Here is a 16,667-nt window from a genome sequence, read left to right as displayed (position 1 = left end):
ATAAAGAGATTTGAAGAGGACAAAGTGTAAATATTTTACATTGAGGCACTACCAGTTTAGCAGCCATGTTTCCTTGTGATATGTGACACAATCTCAACAAGATATTGTCACTTGAGAGCTTGTCACGTTTTCTATTAACTCATCAAATCTGTTGCATACTAAAAATAAACATAATCACCAGATTCATATACTAAAATAAACATAGCCTTTAAAAAAAAAAAACTAAAAATAAACATAATCACCAGATTCATATACAAAAACCTTCCCATTGCACTATAACAACTTCCTAAAAGGTTTCTCCTCCCTAAACTTCTGATTCATCATCAAACAAAGGTTCATCATCTTACTTTTGAATAATCCTTCTTTCGAGGACCTGAACCATCTTCTCAAATTCCCTCACACACGTTACAACAGCTTGATGATCAAAACGCCCGATGACGATCAATCTTCCTATTTCTTTGTCGTTGGAAACAGATTCAACACCCGGAACACTAGAAACTGTCTTCTCTATCTTTTTTATTTCACTTTCACTATTAAAGTTCACTCCCAGCGTTACTTTCCATTTCTGGAAAAAAATAAAAATAAAAATGAAAAGAAACAGAAATAAGAATTTGCTAATGGATGTAACATTAAAAGCAAACAAAATTACGGGGATGACAAAAAACAAAAATAAAGGTGTATACATACACTCTGATTGGGGTTTCGGAACTTATTGAATTCCTCAAAGTCATATTTTAAAGCACTATCTGTTGTTCTCCATCTTCGTGAATCTATGACAATGAGTGCTTAGCATTATGCATCGTAATATCAAATATTAATATCAGTTGTTCAAATAACTAGGAACTTACCAGTAATATGAATATCGTGTCCAAAACAAACAGCAGGGATGATTGAGTTGAAGAAATTACGACGGCAAAGATAGTAGGCTCCTTTGGTTACCTCGAATCGAGACAGATCTCCTCCAATCACTTCTTCCTCACTCTTTTCTTCTTCTCTCTCTATTTCACCGCCATCCTTGTACACAAGGCTCGCACCATATCCACTTATTATTATTGTTCCTTCCTCCGTCAGGATATCCACATAAACGTCATCACCAGCGTCTAATAAGTTGCCAATTGGCCAATAACTTAACCACACAACATCTTCATCAACTCTGGGTTTGCAATACACCACAGGGCTGTATACCCAGGTGACACCCCTGGTTCGGTTATTGATTCTGGCGAACAAAGGATATCTATCTTCACCACCTGATGATCTGTATAAGGCCGTTACATTTAATCCATGAATTTTATGCTTCTTTGGATGCTTCTAGTTTGTGGTTATTTATTTTGGTTTCGGGTTTAGGTCGGTTGCATACCCTAGTATAATATTTCCATCTTATCATTTTGGCTACACACCTCAGTGTTTTCATGGACACCTTCCATAAGACTCTAATCCTCAAGTAGTGAGTCGAATTTGTATGACTAGAAATCTTGTGCAAAGAATTCCTCACCACACACAAGTTTTCTTATAGCTTGTTACATAGTTATAGGTTTTGAGTTAACACAATGATAAAACCAAGAAATGTTTGATAGCCTTCCATGCACTAACGGAGGTTATTGGTGGCCCGGGGTTCCCATGCCGACCCCGTCGATTTTTCGCACGTAGTGTTACTTTTACTGATTTTTTTTAGTGTAAAATATTGGATTTATAAGAGTCTGGCCTCCACTGATTTTTCGTTAAGCTCCGTCACTGGTCCATGCTTTGACTAGATGATTGCGAAGGTGGCACTGTTGGCCCGAACTGGATCTTGATCTCTAAATGAGCGTGATAAACTTTGAATAACAATAACTTGTAATAATCGAATGAACGTATATACAAATCGAATTGAGTGTAGTTACAAATGAATCTACATGTCCCTATTTATAGTTTTCTACCGGTACGAGTGAATGGTTGCGTCTCTTCGTGAAAGGACACGTCTCTTGGATGTATGGTTGTGATTGAATCATGAAGAGGTATGTCGAATCTTGTCCACTCGATCCAACAGTTGCGTCTTTCCCTTTGTTGCCTTGATACCGAATCGAAATGGTGTGTGTAGAGAGACACACCTTTTCGGTTATTAGGGTAGTTTCCCTCTTCCATGTTGTCAACTTTGGTCCTCGTACTTTATAACCGCTACATAATATATATACTATACCTATCTAACTAACTATGGTGTTAAGAGATTAACCGGTTTCATTCACCCCCTTAATCTCGAACATCCATGAGTTGTTTTAAGTCTTGAATTCCGAGCAGTTCCCTCATTGTAGCAAACTTGATCCTTGCTAGTGCTTTTGTTAGTATATCTGCTCGTTGTAGTTCTCCACTTATGTGTTCCACAGTGATATCTTCGTTTTCAACACATTCTCTTATGAAGTGATAGCGTGTGTCAATGTGCTTGCTTCTTCCGTGAAAGACTGGGTTTCTTATGAGTGCTATTGCTGAAACATTATCTACTCTGAGTGTTATCTTCTCTTCCTTCTAGCCTGTGATTTCACTTAACAATCTTTTAAGCCATAGTGCTTGGCATGCTGCTGCAGTGGCTGCCATGAATTCTGATTCGCATGATGATAGTGCCACTGTTTGTTGTTTCTGTGTACACCAGGTTATAGGTGATTCTCCAACGTAGAATACCAGACCACTTGTTCCTTTTCCTTTGTCTGTATTAACTCCAAAACTACTGTCACTATAACCTGTGATCTTACATCCTCCTTGCCTTTTGTAGATGATTCTATGCTCTTTAGTTCCTTTGATGTAACGTAGTATTTGCTTTACTGCTTTCAGGTGTTGTTCCTTTGGTTCTTGCATGAATCTACTAAGTAGACTGACTGGGTAACAGAGATCTGGTCTTGTAAGTAGTAAGTACCTGAGAGAACCTATCAGGCTTCTGTAATGTGTTGCATCTACTAGATCTCCTTCTTCAGTCTTTGTTAATTGAGTTCCTGGAGTCATGGGCGTCTTCGTGTCATTGCAGGATAACATATCAGCATCTTTGAGTATCTTATTGATATATCCTGTTTGCTTGATGCCTATCTCACCCCCTGCTTGAATTACTTCTATTCCCAGATAGTATGCTAGCAATCCTAGATCGCTCATATCGAATTTGTTCTTCATCTGAGATTTGAAGATGTCTATCTCCTTCTTTGATGTTCCAGTGACTATCAAGTCATCAACATAGACTCCAACTATTAGCGTAGAGGCTTCACATGTCCTTGTATAGATTGCATTTTCTAAAGTGCACTTCTTGAAGTTAAGTGACTTTAGGGTTTGATCTAACTTTGTATTCCAAGCTCTTGGTGCTTGTCTCAATCCATACAGTGCTTTTGATAGTCTGTAAACCTTTCCTTCATTTCCTGGCTTTATAAATCCTTCTGGTTGTGATACATAGACTTCCTCCTTGAGATCTCCGTGTAAGAATGCAGATTTCACATCTAGATGATGTACCTCCCAACCTTGATATGCTGCTAAAGCCAACATTAGTCGTACTGTTTCCATACGTGCTACTGGTGCAAAGACTTCGTCAAAGTCTATTCCGTGTTGCTGAACGTATCCTTTTGCAACTAGCCTTGCTTTGTGTCTAACAATGTTTCCGTTTGCATCTTTCTTAGTCTTGAATACCCACTTTAAACCTATTGCCTTGTGATCTCTTGGCAATTCCGTCAAATTCCAAGTGTTATTCTTGTTTATTGAGTCTAACTCAACCTTCATTGCTTCAATCCATTTTTTGTCACTAGATGCTTCCTTGTAATTCCTTGGTTCTTCTTCAGCGAGCAATAATTCATGTGGATCTAGTTGAATTTTTTACTAGGAGGACATTGTGTTACTGTAACATGTGGTCCTGTCTTTCCCAAAAACTTACTAGTCGAATTTTCAAAGACTTTACTGATTAATGATTGATTAACATTCTTAATCGGAAAATCTTTGTCTGAATAAATCTTATCATCCCCAACCAACGTGTACAGCAAATTCTCACTCTCCGACTCCTTTTCAGAAGAGGACTCGATTGCAACAGTCTTAGCGGGTTTTGCAGGAGGATCACATAGAATGTAATTCTCGAGAGGTATGTCCTCATCTTTGACTACCGCATTAGACTTTGCTGTGACAGCATCATCAGATTCATCATCAGAAGAATCAGCATCCTCAATAATGACAGGAGGATCCTGATTCAGCTCAGCAGAAGACACACATGTATCTGCTGAAGTATCTGAATCTGGTGATACTTCTTTCTTGTATCCGAGTCCAGTGGCAAACTCCTTCACATCGAGAGGAACAGATGGTTCAAAGAACACTCTATCCTCCTCATCAGGCATTGCATCATAATTGTGTCTAACTGGTGGTGGACATTTTTTATAGCCTATGCATGTGACATCCCTTTTCTCCTTCTGAACGTCAATGATGTGATCTAACACATAGCTAGAGCTCAAATAACTGTCTAGCTTAAGTTGGATCGCATCACTTTCGGTTTTCACACAAGCCATCTCTTTTTGCATAATCTCAAGGCGAGATATACACAAATTAATGTCAGTTTGTTTTCTTGAAACCATTTTTGTCAACTCGGTTTTATCTTTCTTTAACTTTTCAATTACCGACTTAAATTCCTTTTCATGGTTTTCGTAAAACATGTTGGCTTCAGTGCACTTCGAAAGATCCACAGTCAACTTCTGGTTGTGGATGAATGTCACATCATATTTCTCTTGCAAAGCCTCGTGTTTGCTTTGCAAGTTACACCACTTATCCTTTAAAGAAACATGTTTGTCTTGCAAGTCAAACAAACTAGCTTGTAAAGCATCATGTTTGCCTTGCAACTCAGACATGTTTGCTTCTAAATCATCACATTTAGCACGCAAACTATCACAGTTATCACAATTAATAGCGGTGGGTTCATCGACACATACCTGACTTGATGAACTGTCGACATTAGCCATAAAGGCTGAATGGAGAGAAGACGAAGAATAAGCAGCTTGATCCACCAAAATAGATCTTCTATCAGTTCTTGCTGCAACTTCCTCCAAAAGCTCATCAATATTTGCATCGACTGACGCACTTGATGTCTCACCCACATTCTCATCGCCTGACCTTGAGGATTCTTCATCTGAACTCCTGCTATACCCGGAGGAGTCTTCATCCTCAGAAGATTCACCACCATTGGCGGAAGATTCTCCACCATTGGTGTGAGCGAGATCCTCTACAACCTTAGCAAAACATGCTGTGCCATCCGGAGCATCACCATTCAGTTGGATTGACCAATCACAACCTTCATCTACCTGAACCACAAGTGCCTGGTTGGCATTTGATGGTCCCGCTTGACTTTGGTTGTTAACCGGTACCAATTTGCGCTCATTGTTCCTTGCTTGGTTCTGATTTGCCCGGTTGCCTTGACCTCTGAAGGGATTTTGATTCCCATGTTGAGAAGGCCTCGTACATTCACGCTTGAAATGGCCACGTTCTCCACAATTGAAGCACTTCACAGCCTGTTTATCGAACCCATACTTGGTGTCTTTCTTGCTTTCCAAGCTGGTTCTGCCTGTTCTCTCCATGAAATCCTTTGCTCGTCTAACAGCACTGGCAAAGGCCCACTTGATATCCATCATCTCCATCTTCTCTTCATCGATCTGCTGATAGTCTTCTTGTGTCAGATTAATGTTACCAATCTGACCTTCCACTAGCCCGCAGTACGCACTCACTAAAGTGTTAAGCAGCTCCATGTGTTCCTTAGCTACTTCCACACTGACTTTTGAGAAGCTTGAAGTGTTGAGCCGCACTGTATCTGGCTTTGATTGCTGACCAGCAGATGATGTACCTCCATAACATGCTTGAGCAGGAGGAGGTGGTTGAATTGGATTTCCATACATGTCTGTGGTGGGAGGTGGCTTAACAGGAACTTGTACTGTATTGCCATACATATCCGTGCTTGTGACAAAAGCTGTCTGCAGTGGAGCATGTGAACCAGGGTTGCTTGGCACAATGGATCTTGCAGAAGAAGTGCTTGAAGTTCCATAGTACATTTCAGGATTCTGTGGCACTGGAACTCTTTTTGCCTTTAAGGTTTCCTCCTGATCCTTGTTCTCTAAGAGCTGCACGAAGTCGTTGATGTTTGTGGTAGCCAAAACCCCGTTATATTTCAAAATTTCCAAGAAACTGTTCCATTGGGGAGGCAACGCATCAGCAAACTTCTTCACCACTTCTGTTTGAGTTGTCGCTACTCCAAAATTGTTCAACTCAGTAAGCAAGTGATAGAACCGGCTTGTCATGTCTCCCAAAGACTCCTTATCAATACATGTGAAACCGTCAAATTCTTTCTTGAGAAGATCATGACGCAATTGGCGTGTTGCTTCATTTCCTACTCCTCTGGTCTTCAACCCGTCCCACAACTTCTTTGTTGTCTTGAAACTGACAAACTGGTGATAAATATCCTTGCTTAACGCCTGAGTGAGAATGGCGTATGCTTTCTTTTCCAGATCATATGTTTTCTTCTGATCCTCTGGAAGGTCGGCAAAAGTAGCAGTCGACGAAGCAGCAACCTCTATAGCTTGATCGAAATCTGTGGTGAAACGTATCCACAGCTCTGTATTTTGACCAAGAACATATGTACGGAATCTGTCAGCCCAACCCGGATATTCGTTTAAGTGCATCAACTTCGGAGGTCGATTCAAACTTCCTGTTTCGCTTTCGCTCAATAAGATACTTTGAATGCTTGGAGTTTGATTCGATACTAATGCCCATTGACCTGACGATATGGCATTTGCTTGCGAAGATGTTGACACTGGAGACTCGGCCCATGAAGGAGATAGACTTGTACACGTGTACTTTCCACTATCTGGAGCCGGAGTACCCCACCATGAGGGAGTGGAACCTGTACTTGTATATTTTCCACTGTCTGGAGCCGGATTTCCCCACCAACTCGGATTCATGATTGATAAGAAAAATAAATTCTATATCAATATCTCGAAAGATGACAACAGTCGACGGATCCAAGCTCGAAAGATCTGAAAAACACAAACTTGTTAAATCCAAACAGACCACAATCGAAAGATCAACACTTGTTCGAAGGATCAACAGTGTTCGAAAGATCACTGTTGAATTTCGAACAATGATTTCGAAAGATTCACTATTTCGAAAGATTCACAATTGAAAGATCCTTATCTTTCGAATATATATCCTTATCTTTCGAATATATATCCTTCGAATAGATTCACTGGATCGAAGGATAGGTCTCAGACTTCGAAAGACTTGTTCGAAAGATGTTTATCTATCGAAGCTTCCTTGATCGAAAGATGATCTTTCTATTTCGAACGATATCCTTCGATCGCTTCTGACACAGCTGACACTGAGATGACAGGTTGGTGAGAAAGGTGATGGGTTGGTAGAGATCTTTCGGCAGAAAGGTATGGTCAGACTGTACCTTTCTACCAAACCAGACTTTTCAAATAAAATATTCCCAAAATGGAAAATCTTATCCAGAAAATCCGGTCACCGGAACACACCGGAATTTGGCCGGAAATCACCAAAAATTCTTAAAAACAAGTTTTAAGTTACCCAACCCGACCTTGAACACACCCGGTTGGTTTAGAACACGTTTTTATGTTTATAAATGCAAGAAAACCACCAAAAACGGGTACTAAACCAAGTGTCCAAACACACCAAGACTTGAACAAACCCGGTTTTTAACAAGGTAAAGAGCCTTGGCTCTGATACCACTTGTAGGTCCCTCGTGGAGGATGAGGTCAAACCTTAACCTTGTTATGTTAACACACTAGCAAGTGCGGAATCCAAGCTAGAGTGCAACAGAGTTGAAACAAGCACAAACACAAGACACACAAGATTCACCGATTAACACCACTTGTATTAATGCGAATGAAAGGTTCTGGTTACAAGCTCAATGTTTACAAATCAGTTTTGCAAACTCTCAAAGTGTGTGTGTGTTCTTGACAGAATGCTCTCACTATCTCTCGAGTGTCTATCTTTCTGTCTTCTGTCTCTGCCAAATGAACACACACTGCATGGATATATATATACCCAGCACTGGTTGTCTGTCCGAAGGATCAGATAGGTGATCGAAGGATCATCTATCGATGTCAAACCTGTCGAAGGATCTGCATTTACCTCGAAGGATAATCTATCGAACATCCATCGAAGGTTCATCTTTCAAGCTCATCGAAGGATCTTACTATCCTTCGATGAGTCATCCTTCGACACAGACATATTAACCATTTTCTAACTGTTTGTCCAAGTCAAACCAGGAGGATGGTTGACTTGGTCAAACTTACAAGACTAACAAGGACATCGTTTTACATCGTGACCGAATACAGACAAAGTACAGACACAAGTGCACCAACAGGGGCAAAAGTGAAAGTGCACTAATTTAAACGAGATTTACATTCGGATGGGAAGGGGCCAAATCTACAAGTCTTGGGCTTTGCTTACATTGTTGGCCACATGCTAGTGCAAGTGCAGAAAGAAAAAAAAACCATCTTGGGAACTGAACCGGCCCATTGGTTTGAAATTGGTTTTTAACGACATATGTTGAAATGGGCCAAACTACATCCCAACTGATTAGAAGCTAGTTTCAAATCGGCCAATCCTTACCTTTATTCTCCAAAAACCGCGTTGAAACATGATCATTGGTTCAATCCAACCGGTGTAAAGAAGAGAACTATTTGTATATGATTTGCTAAATTTGTGTGGGATACTTAGAATTTTAAGCATTGTTGCCACATAAAGAGTGTAAACATCACTCTCGTGCCCTGTAAATGAAGCTGATCCACAAATTGCAAGAATTCCAAAGGCCTAAATAAAATCGGAAGTTAGTATAAATATGTAATTGGCTTTTCTAGGTTACCCGAATTACCACCATTCCTATCCGAAAACCAAATCACTAATATTTGTTGGTGCACTTGTGTCTGTACTTTGTCTGTTTTCGGTCACGATGTAAACGATGTCCTTGTCAGTCCTGTAAGTTGACCAAGTCAACCGTCCTCCTGGTTTGACTTGGCCAACCGTTAGTAAACTGATTGTTTTGTCTGTGTCGAAGGATAGCTCCTCAAAGGATAATGTTGATCCTTCGAGGTGCTCGAAAGATGAACCTTCGATGGATGATCGATAGATCATCCTTCGAGGTAGATGCTGATCCTTCGAAAGCATTGTAATCGATAGATGATCCTTCGACCATCTATCGGATCCTTCGGACCAGACATGCTGGGCTGGGTATATATATACCCATGCAGTGTATGTGTTAGATAGCTTAGATAGATGCACACCGAGAGATAGAAAGTTTGAGAGCATTCTGTCAAAACACACACACACACACTTTGAGAGTTTGCAAAGCTTATTTGTAAACATTGTGCTTGTAACCGGAACCTTTCATACGCATTAATACAAGTGGTGTTAATCGGTGAATCCTTGTGTGTTTGTGTTTATACTTGCTTCATCCCGGTTTGCTTGCTAGCTTGGATTCCGCACTCGCTAGTGGGTTAGTATAACAAGGTTTAGGTTCGTCATCCTCCGAAGAGGGACCTACAAGTGGTATCAGAGCCGTGGCTCTTTACCTTGTTTAAAACCGGGTTTGTTCAAGTTCTTGGTGTGTTTTGGACACTTGGTTTAGTACCCGTTTTTGTTGGTTTTCTTGCATCTTTAAACTGAAAAACGCGTTCTAAACCTTCGGGAGTGTTCAAGGTTGGGTTGGGTAACTTAAAAACTTGTTTTTAAGTGATTTGGTGTTTTTCCGGCCAAAATTCCGGTCATAATTCCGGTGACTGATTTTCTGGATAAGGTTTCCTTTTTGGGAATATTTTATTTCAAAATCAAAGTTGGTAGAAAGGTTGGTCTGACCATACCCTTTTGCCGAAAGTTGACTTCACCAACCCATCACCTTTTCACCAACCTGTCACATCAGTGTCAGTGTGTCAGAAGCATTCGAAAGATATCCTTCGACATCGAAAGACCATCTTTCGATATAAGACAGTTCGATAGATAAGCATCTTTCGAACAGTCTTTCGAAATCGGAAGATTATCCTTCGATTCAGAGAATCTTTTCGAAAGATAGTTATCCGAAAGATAAGGATCTTTCAAATTGTGAATCTTTCGAAATAAGCATTCGAAAGATTAGGATCTTTCAAGTGTGAATCTTTCGAGATAACTACTCGAAAGATAAGGATCTGTCAATTGTGAATCTTTCGAAGACTTTGCTCGAAACTCAACAGTGATCTTTCGAACACTGTTGATCCTTCGAACAAATCTTGATCTTTCGAACAAGGTTGTATCTTTCAATTCTTGTCTGTTTGAAATTAACAGTTTGTGTTGTGTAGATTTTAAATTAGTATTTCACCAAAATGAGTTGTACAAGTCCTTGGGATTGGAGTTTGGACTCACAATCTAGTCAAGAACTAACTTCTGCTGCAGCTTGGGCGAAAAGTATGTTTCCATCGCCATCAATCAGTCCAAGTCAATGGGCCTTGGTATCCAATCAAAGTCAAAGCATTCAAAATCTTCTGCTTAGTGAAAGCGAAACGGGCAGCAACAATCGTCCACCAAAGTTGAACCATATGAACGACTTTCCATCATGGAAAAACCGCTTTCACACGTATGTTCAGGGGCAAAGCACCGATCTTTGGACGTGTTTCATCAATCCATTCAATGCAAATCTTGAGGTTGCAGCGTCCACTTCAGAAGGTTATGCTAACATGCTCGAAAATGATAAGAAGTCTTATGAATTGGAGAAAAAGGCCTTTGCTACCCTTACACAAGCACTCAATAAAGATATTTATCATCAGTTCTCCTACTGCAAGAACACGAAAACATTGTGGGATGCCTTAGTTGCTAGAGGAGAAGGCAAAGCAGCTACTCGAAAGTCTCGTCATGATTTGTTGAAGAAAGAGTTTGACTCGTTTCAGTTTTTGGAAAACGAGACTCTAAATGATATGACAACACGTTTCTATCATCTGATCAGTGAAATGTGTGCTTACGGGGTTATAGCTACTCAACAAGACATGGTGAATAAGTTTGCTGACGCCTTACCTCCAAAGTGGAGTTCTTTCATTGAGTTGTTGAAGCACACTGGAACTCTAGACACGGTTAACATTTATGAGTTCATTCAGAAACTGGAACATAAGAATGATGAAGAAATCAGGAAAGCAAAGCGAGCTCCCGTTCCTCAGAATACAGAAATGTATCTTCCAGGCTTCGACACCTTAGCAAGATCCGCTGCAGCTCAGCAACCTAAACTGCAAACTGCATTCGTGTCCAACACAAGTGCTCTTCCTTTTCCTCAATCCAATCCTGCTCCGGGTTTTGATCCGAGATCTTACATTCCAGTTCCATCGCAGCCACCAGTTCAACCACCACAACAACACGCTCATTTCACAAACAATCCTCAACCTCCAAACCCTAACACTGTTCGTGTTGACACTTCAAATCTTTCCCAAGTTAGTATTGAAGTAGCAAAGGAGCATGTAGAACTTATCAATACTATGGTCAGTGCCTACTGTGGGTTAGTTGCGGGTCAGATTGGAAACATCAACATGACACATGAAGATTATCAACAGATTGACAAAGATGAAATGGAGTTGATGGATATTAAGTGGGCGTTTGCTAGTGCAGTTAGAAGGGCCAAAGACTTCATGGCTCGTACTGGTAGAACTTCGTTGGAAGGAAAGAAAGACACGAAGTATGGGTTTGATATTAATGCTGTCACATGCTTTAATTGTGGCGAGAAAGGGCACTTCAAACGTGAGTGCACTCGGCCAACAAAACAAGGCAATCATAACCCATTTAGAAACCAAGACAGGAGGATTGTGGCAGTCAACAACAATCAGAACCAGCCTGGACCATCAAATACCAATCGGGCTTTGACAGTTCAAGCTGATGAAGGATGTGACTGGTCTGTGCAGTTTGGTGACGGTGATCAAGGAAGTGGAACAGCTTGTTATGCAAAGATCATCAATCAAGGGTCCTCTGAAAGTGATGACAGTTCTGGTTATTCTGGAAGTTCTGATGAAGAAGGCTCTGTTTCTGGGGATAATCAATCAGAGTCTGATGTGAAGGAGGAAGCAGGTTCTGGTATTGAGGAGTTATTGAATGAAGCTGATGAGCTTAAATGTCAGAAATCAATTCTGATTAGGAGGGCTGCTACTGCATCAAAGGAAATGGAGAAGTTCTTTTCTGAAGATGGAGCCTTTTCTTTTCAAACTGCCCTTATGGCAAACGTCTCAGCCTCTTCAAGTCAGGTAAATTCTGAACCTCCTGCTCCTAGTATTTGCAAATCATGTGCTGACATGAAGCTTGAATCAGAGAAGCTTCATAGTCATAATCAAAATTTGGTTATTGAACTATCGAAATGCAAAGAGGCAAACATGGCTTTGACTCGGAATGAAAAAGAATTTAAATCTGTAATAGAAACATTAAAGAAAAGTGTGTCCGAGGTTAACAAAGTGGTTTACCATAAACAAATGAGTATAAATGAATACATAAACCTTGTTGAGGAAACCAAGAAGCAACTAGCCATTGCCAAAAGTGAGCATGATGCGATCAAACAGAAATTGGAAAGTTATTCTAACTCTCGATTTGTGCTTGATCACATCATCGATGTTCAACAACTGAAGGGAAATCAGAAAGGCATAGGGTATAAGAAATGTCCACCCCCTTTGATAAACAATTATACCAAGATGCCTGATGAAGAGGAAATGCCTCGGTATGAACCCAGTGTGCCTCTTGATGTTGAGGAATTTGCTACTGGCCTAGGGTTCAAACCGAACAATTCCTCAAACACATCCGCAAAACAACAAGAAACTTCAACATTCATGAATCAAGGTCCTCCAATTATTGAGGATTATGAGTCATTGGATGATGAACCTGAATTGGTTGTAAGTGATCAGGATAAATCACTTGGTAAAATGAAAGGAGTAGTCGTTCCCATTGAGAATCACATCCTGTGTGATCCTGATACTCCTACTGTTTCATCAGTCGAGAAACAAGTGATAGATCCTGTTAAGGTTGAAAAACAGTCGGTGTCTACTGTTAAAAGCAGTAATGTGTTGTATACATTGGTTGGAGATAATAAAATCTACTCAGATCACGTTTTTCCAATTAAAAAGGTAAATCAATCTTTGATTGATAAAGTCTTTGAAGACAACACGAACAAATTTTTGGGAAAAACACTTCCGGGAATTGTTGTAACACAATGTGATCCAATTCCTAAGGCTGAGATTAGAAAACAGTTTGGTAATCAAAAATCTTCAACCACACAACAACCTAATGCTTCTAATGGTAAACAACCAGTCAAACGAGCTCAAAAGCATAAAGTCTCTCAGATGAAGTCTGAAACAAAAGGAGCTCGATTTCAAAAGAAAGCAAAAGATGTCAAGTTCGTGTCATCCAAGGGTACTGATAAGATTGAAACTTTTGAGAACAAATCTAACACAGATTTTGTAAAACAAGTCACAATCTTAAAACGTAACAGTGATAACAATTACACTCAACATACAAACGGGTGTGATGAAAAGACTAGTACCTCTGGTTCCACGACTTCGACATCTTGTGGTCAATCAAGTTCTCCTAAGCTTGTTGAAAGGAGAACATGTTTTAAATGTAGAGAAATTGGGCACATCATCAGAAACTGCCCAAATGCTCCAAAGAACAAATTTGTTGAGAAAACTCCACCTGAAACAATTCATCCTCAACGTCGGTCAGTTTCACCTAAACATGATAAACGAACTGTAAAAGAACAAGAAACTAAACAACGACGTAAGAACATGAAAACTGTTGAAAAGGTCTTAAAATCTGAAGTTAAAACAGTTCAAAGGGAACCAAGTGTGTCACAACCTGCAAAACCAGAATCTTCAAAAACTGGTAGGCAAAAACAACCTTGGTTACCTAAGAAGGGTGACAATTCAGGGGGAGGAGTTGTTCTTAAAAACCATCAAGAGATTGATATCACGTTTCGTGATGCTCAGGGACGACCCAAGACCACTAAGGCTTGGGTCCCCATCCTCAACTGATCTTTGAATGACATGTGCAGGGTGCTCTAGGAGGAACTATTAACAGTCATTGGATTGTTGATAGTGGGGCATCTAGGCACATGACTGGCGACTTACGGCTTCTGTACGACGTGAGAAATATTAGAGGAGGCTATGTCGCATTTGCGGGAGATAAAGGTGGATATATCACTGGAGAGGGAAGTGTCTCCAATGGTATTGTATGTTTCGACAAGATCAACTACGTTAAGCAAATTGATCATAATCTTCTGAGCGTGTCGCAAATCTGCGATAAAAAGTTCACCGTGCATTTTGATGATGCCGGCTGTTATGTGCTTAAACCCGGATTCAAAATTCCACAAGAATGGATTCTCTTATCGGCTCCGAGAGTTAATGATCTTTACATTCTCGATATGAGCCAGGCGATTACAACATCTGCACAAGTCACTTGCTTTGTCTCAAAAGCCACTGAAAAGGAGTCAATATCATGGCACAGAAGAATGGGGCACATTCACTTGAGGAAAATGAACCATTTGGTTAGAAACAATCTTGTGAATGGTGTGCCTGTAAGAAGTTTTCATTTACAAGATATCTGTGTCTCGTGCCAAAAGGGGAAGCAAACGAAGAAATCCCATCCTTTGAAGAAAATCAACACGGTCAGCATGCCGCTCGAACGTCTTCATATGGACCTCTTTGGACCTATGAAACACAAGACAATGTTCGGTGATGCATATTGTCTAGTAGTTACTGATGACTACTCTAGATTTTCTTGGGTATCCTTCATGGCACACAAGAGTGAAACTCCTGGCATCCTCAAGGATCTTCTCACTATGTTGGAGAATCTCTATTCGTTGAAAGTGAAAAGGATCCGAAGCGACAATGGAACCGAATTCAAGAATCAAGTTATGGATGAGTTTTGTACTTCTAAAGGCATTCTTCATGAGTACAGTTCTCGTTATACTCCACAACAAAATGGTGTCGCAGAGAGGAAGAATCGAACGATTATAGAAACTGCAAGAACAATGTTAGTTGAGTCGGAACTCCCTATTCAATTCTGGGGAGAGGCTGTGTCGACTGCGTGCTACACATTAAACAGAGTTCTTACAGTAAAGAGACATGGCAAAACTTGCTTCGAACTCCTTCAGAAAAGGAAACCGGATCTTTCTTACCTAGAACCCTTTGGTGGTCCCTGTACCATGATTGAACCAGATGGAAAATTTGGAGCGAAGGCTATCGAGGGCTATTTCCTTGGATACCAAACTCCAAACTTCCGTGTCTGGAATCTGGCTACCAAGAAGATTGAGCTATGGAGTGAGGTAAGAGTTCAAAGGTATACGAGTCCTGTTAGGGCTCCGGGTGATCCGTGGATGTTCGATTATGATGGACTATTTGACTCCTTCAATCTGCCAACCTTTGACGAAGAATCAGCAGCGGCCAGGATGTTGTTGGAAAGTGACAACGCTGCTGTCTCGCCTTTGGTTAGACCTATTGTTGTTGACCCTCAAGGTTCTTCATCGGTTAACAATACGGTTCAAAATGAGGTATATGAAGATGCTGATGATTATAATGAGTCTTTAGAAGATGATGAATATCATGATGCAGCTGAAGGATCTTCAGCTCCAGTTGCTCCTGTTCAAGGTGCTTCTGTTGATACACCTCATGTGCAGAGTGTGGATACTGCTAAAGGGAATGCATCCACCTCTACACACATCCATGGTGTGGAGTTGGTTGTCGATCTTAATTTTAACAATTTGGGTATCAATGCTCGTGTGCCAGATAATCCTGAAATGAGGATTCATGATACCCATCCCCAGCAGAACATAATAGGAGATGTCCATCGCGGTGCGCAGACGCGTAATCAGCTGAGAAACAACCGGAATGCTGGTTTGTATTCAGCTATAAGAGAATCTGGTCAACAGAATGACTGGTCCTTCGCGTGTTACGTGTCACAAGAAGAACCAAAATCGTGGAAAGAAGCGATGAAAGACAGCTCTTGGGTTGAAGCCATGCAGGAAGAATTGCTGCAATTTCAAGCTTGGTGTTTGGAAGCTTGTCGAAAAACCTGAGAACTACAAGAAGATTGGTACTCGATGGGTCTTCAAATGCAAGAAAGACGACCATGGCGTGGTTATTCGAAACAAAGCACGTTTAGTCGTTCAAGGTTTTCGTCAGATAGAAGGCATCGATTACAACGAAGTCTATGCACCAGTGGCACGTCTCGAAGCTATTCGGATCTTTCTAGCCTATGCGTCCTTCAAAGGATTCAAGGTTTACCAAATGGACGTGAAAAGTGCATTTTTACATGGTGTGGTAGAAGAAGAGGTGTATGTCGAACAGCCTCCAGGTTTTGAAGATCCTATCCATCCCGATCGGGTTTGGTTGCTCAACAAAGCTCCCTATGGTCTTCATCAAGCACCGCGAGCTTGGTATGCAACCTTATCAAACTATCTGCTGGAGAACGGTTTTCGACGGGGTCTTATCGATTGTACTCTCTTCATCAAAGAACAAGATGGAGATCTTCTTCTGGTACAGGTGTACGTTGATGATATTATTTTTGGTTCTACTAATGATGTCTTGTGCAGGAAATTCGAGCGCATTATGCAGGATAAGTTCGAGATGAGTGCTATGGGGGAAATGAACTTCTTCTTGGGCCTACAAGTACAACAAACGGAGTCTGGGATA

At 40.7% G+C, this 16,667-nt stretch overlaps 1 protein-coding gene across 1 annotated transcript; it reads right to left on the bottom strand.

Annotated features, from left to right (window-relative positions):
* Window positions 1-300: 300 nt before the first annotated feature.
* LOC110928425 lies at window positions 301-1,424 on the bottom strand. Its single transcript, XM_022171439.2, has 4 exons — window positions 1,398-1,424; window positions 849-1,308; window positions 688-770; window positions 301-565 (listed from the first exon to the last, which is right to left on the bottom strand). The coding sequence occupies exons 1-4, from the start codon at window positions 1,422-1,424 to the stop codon at window positions 344-346; spliced, it is 792 nt and encodes a 263-aa protein (XP_022027131.1). The 3' UTR covers window positions 301-343.
* Window positions 1,425-16,667: the final 15,243 nt, after the last annotated feature.

This window comes from Helianthus annuus, chromosome 3 (assembly GCF_002127325.2).
Source record: "Helianthus annuus cultivar XRQ/B chromosome 3, HanXRQr2.0-SUNRISE, whole genome shotgun sequence".
Taxonomy (NCBI): domain Eukaryota; kingdom Viridiplantae; phylum Streptophyta; class Magnoliopsida; order Asterales; family Asteraceae; genus Helianthus; species Helianthus annuus.
Note: the sequence above shows the minus strand (reverse complement) of the source record. Positions and strands in the feature narration are given on the sequence as shown.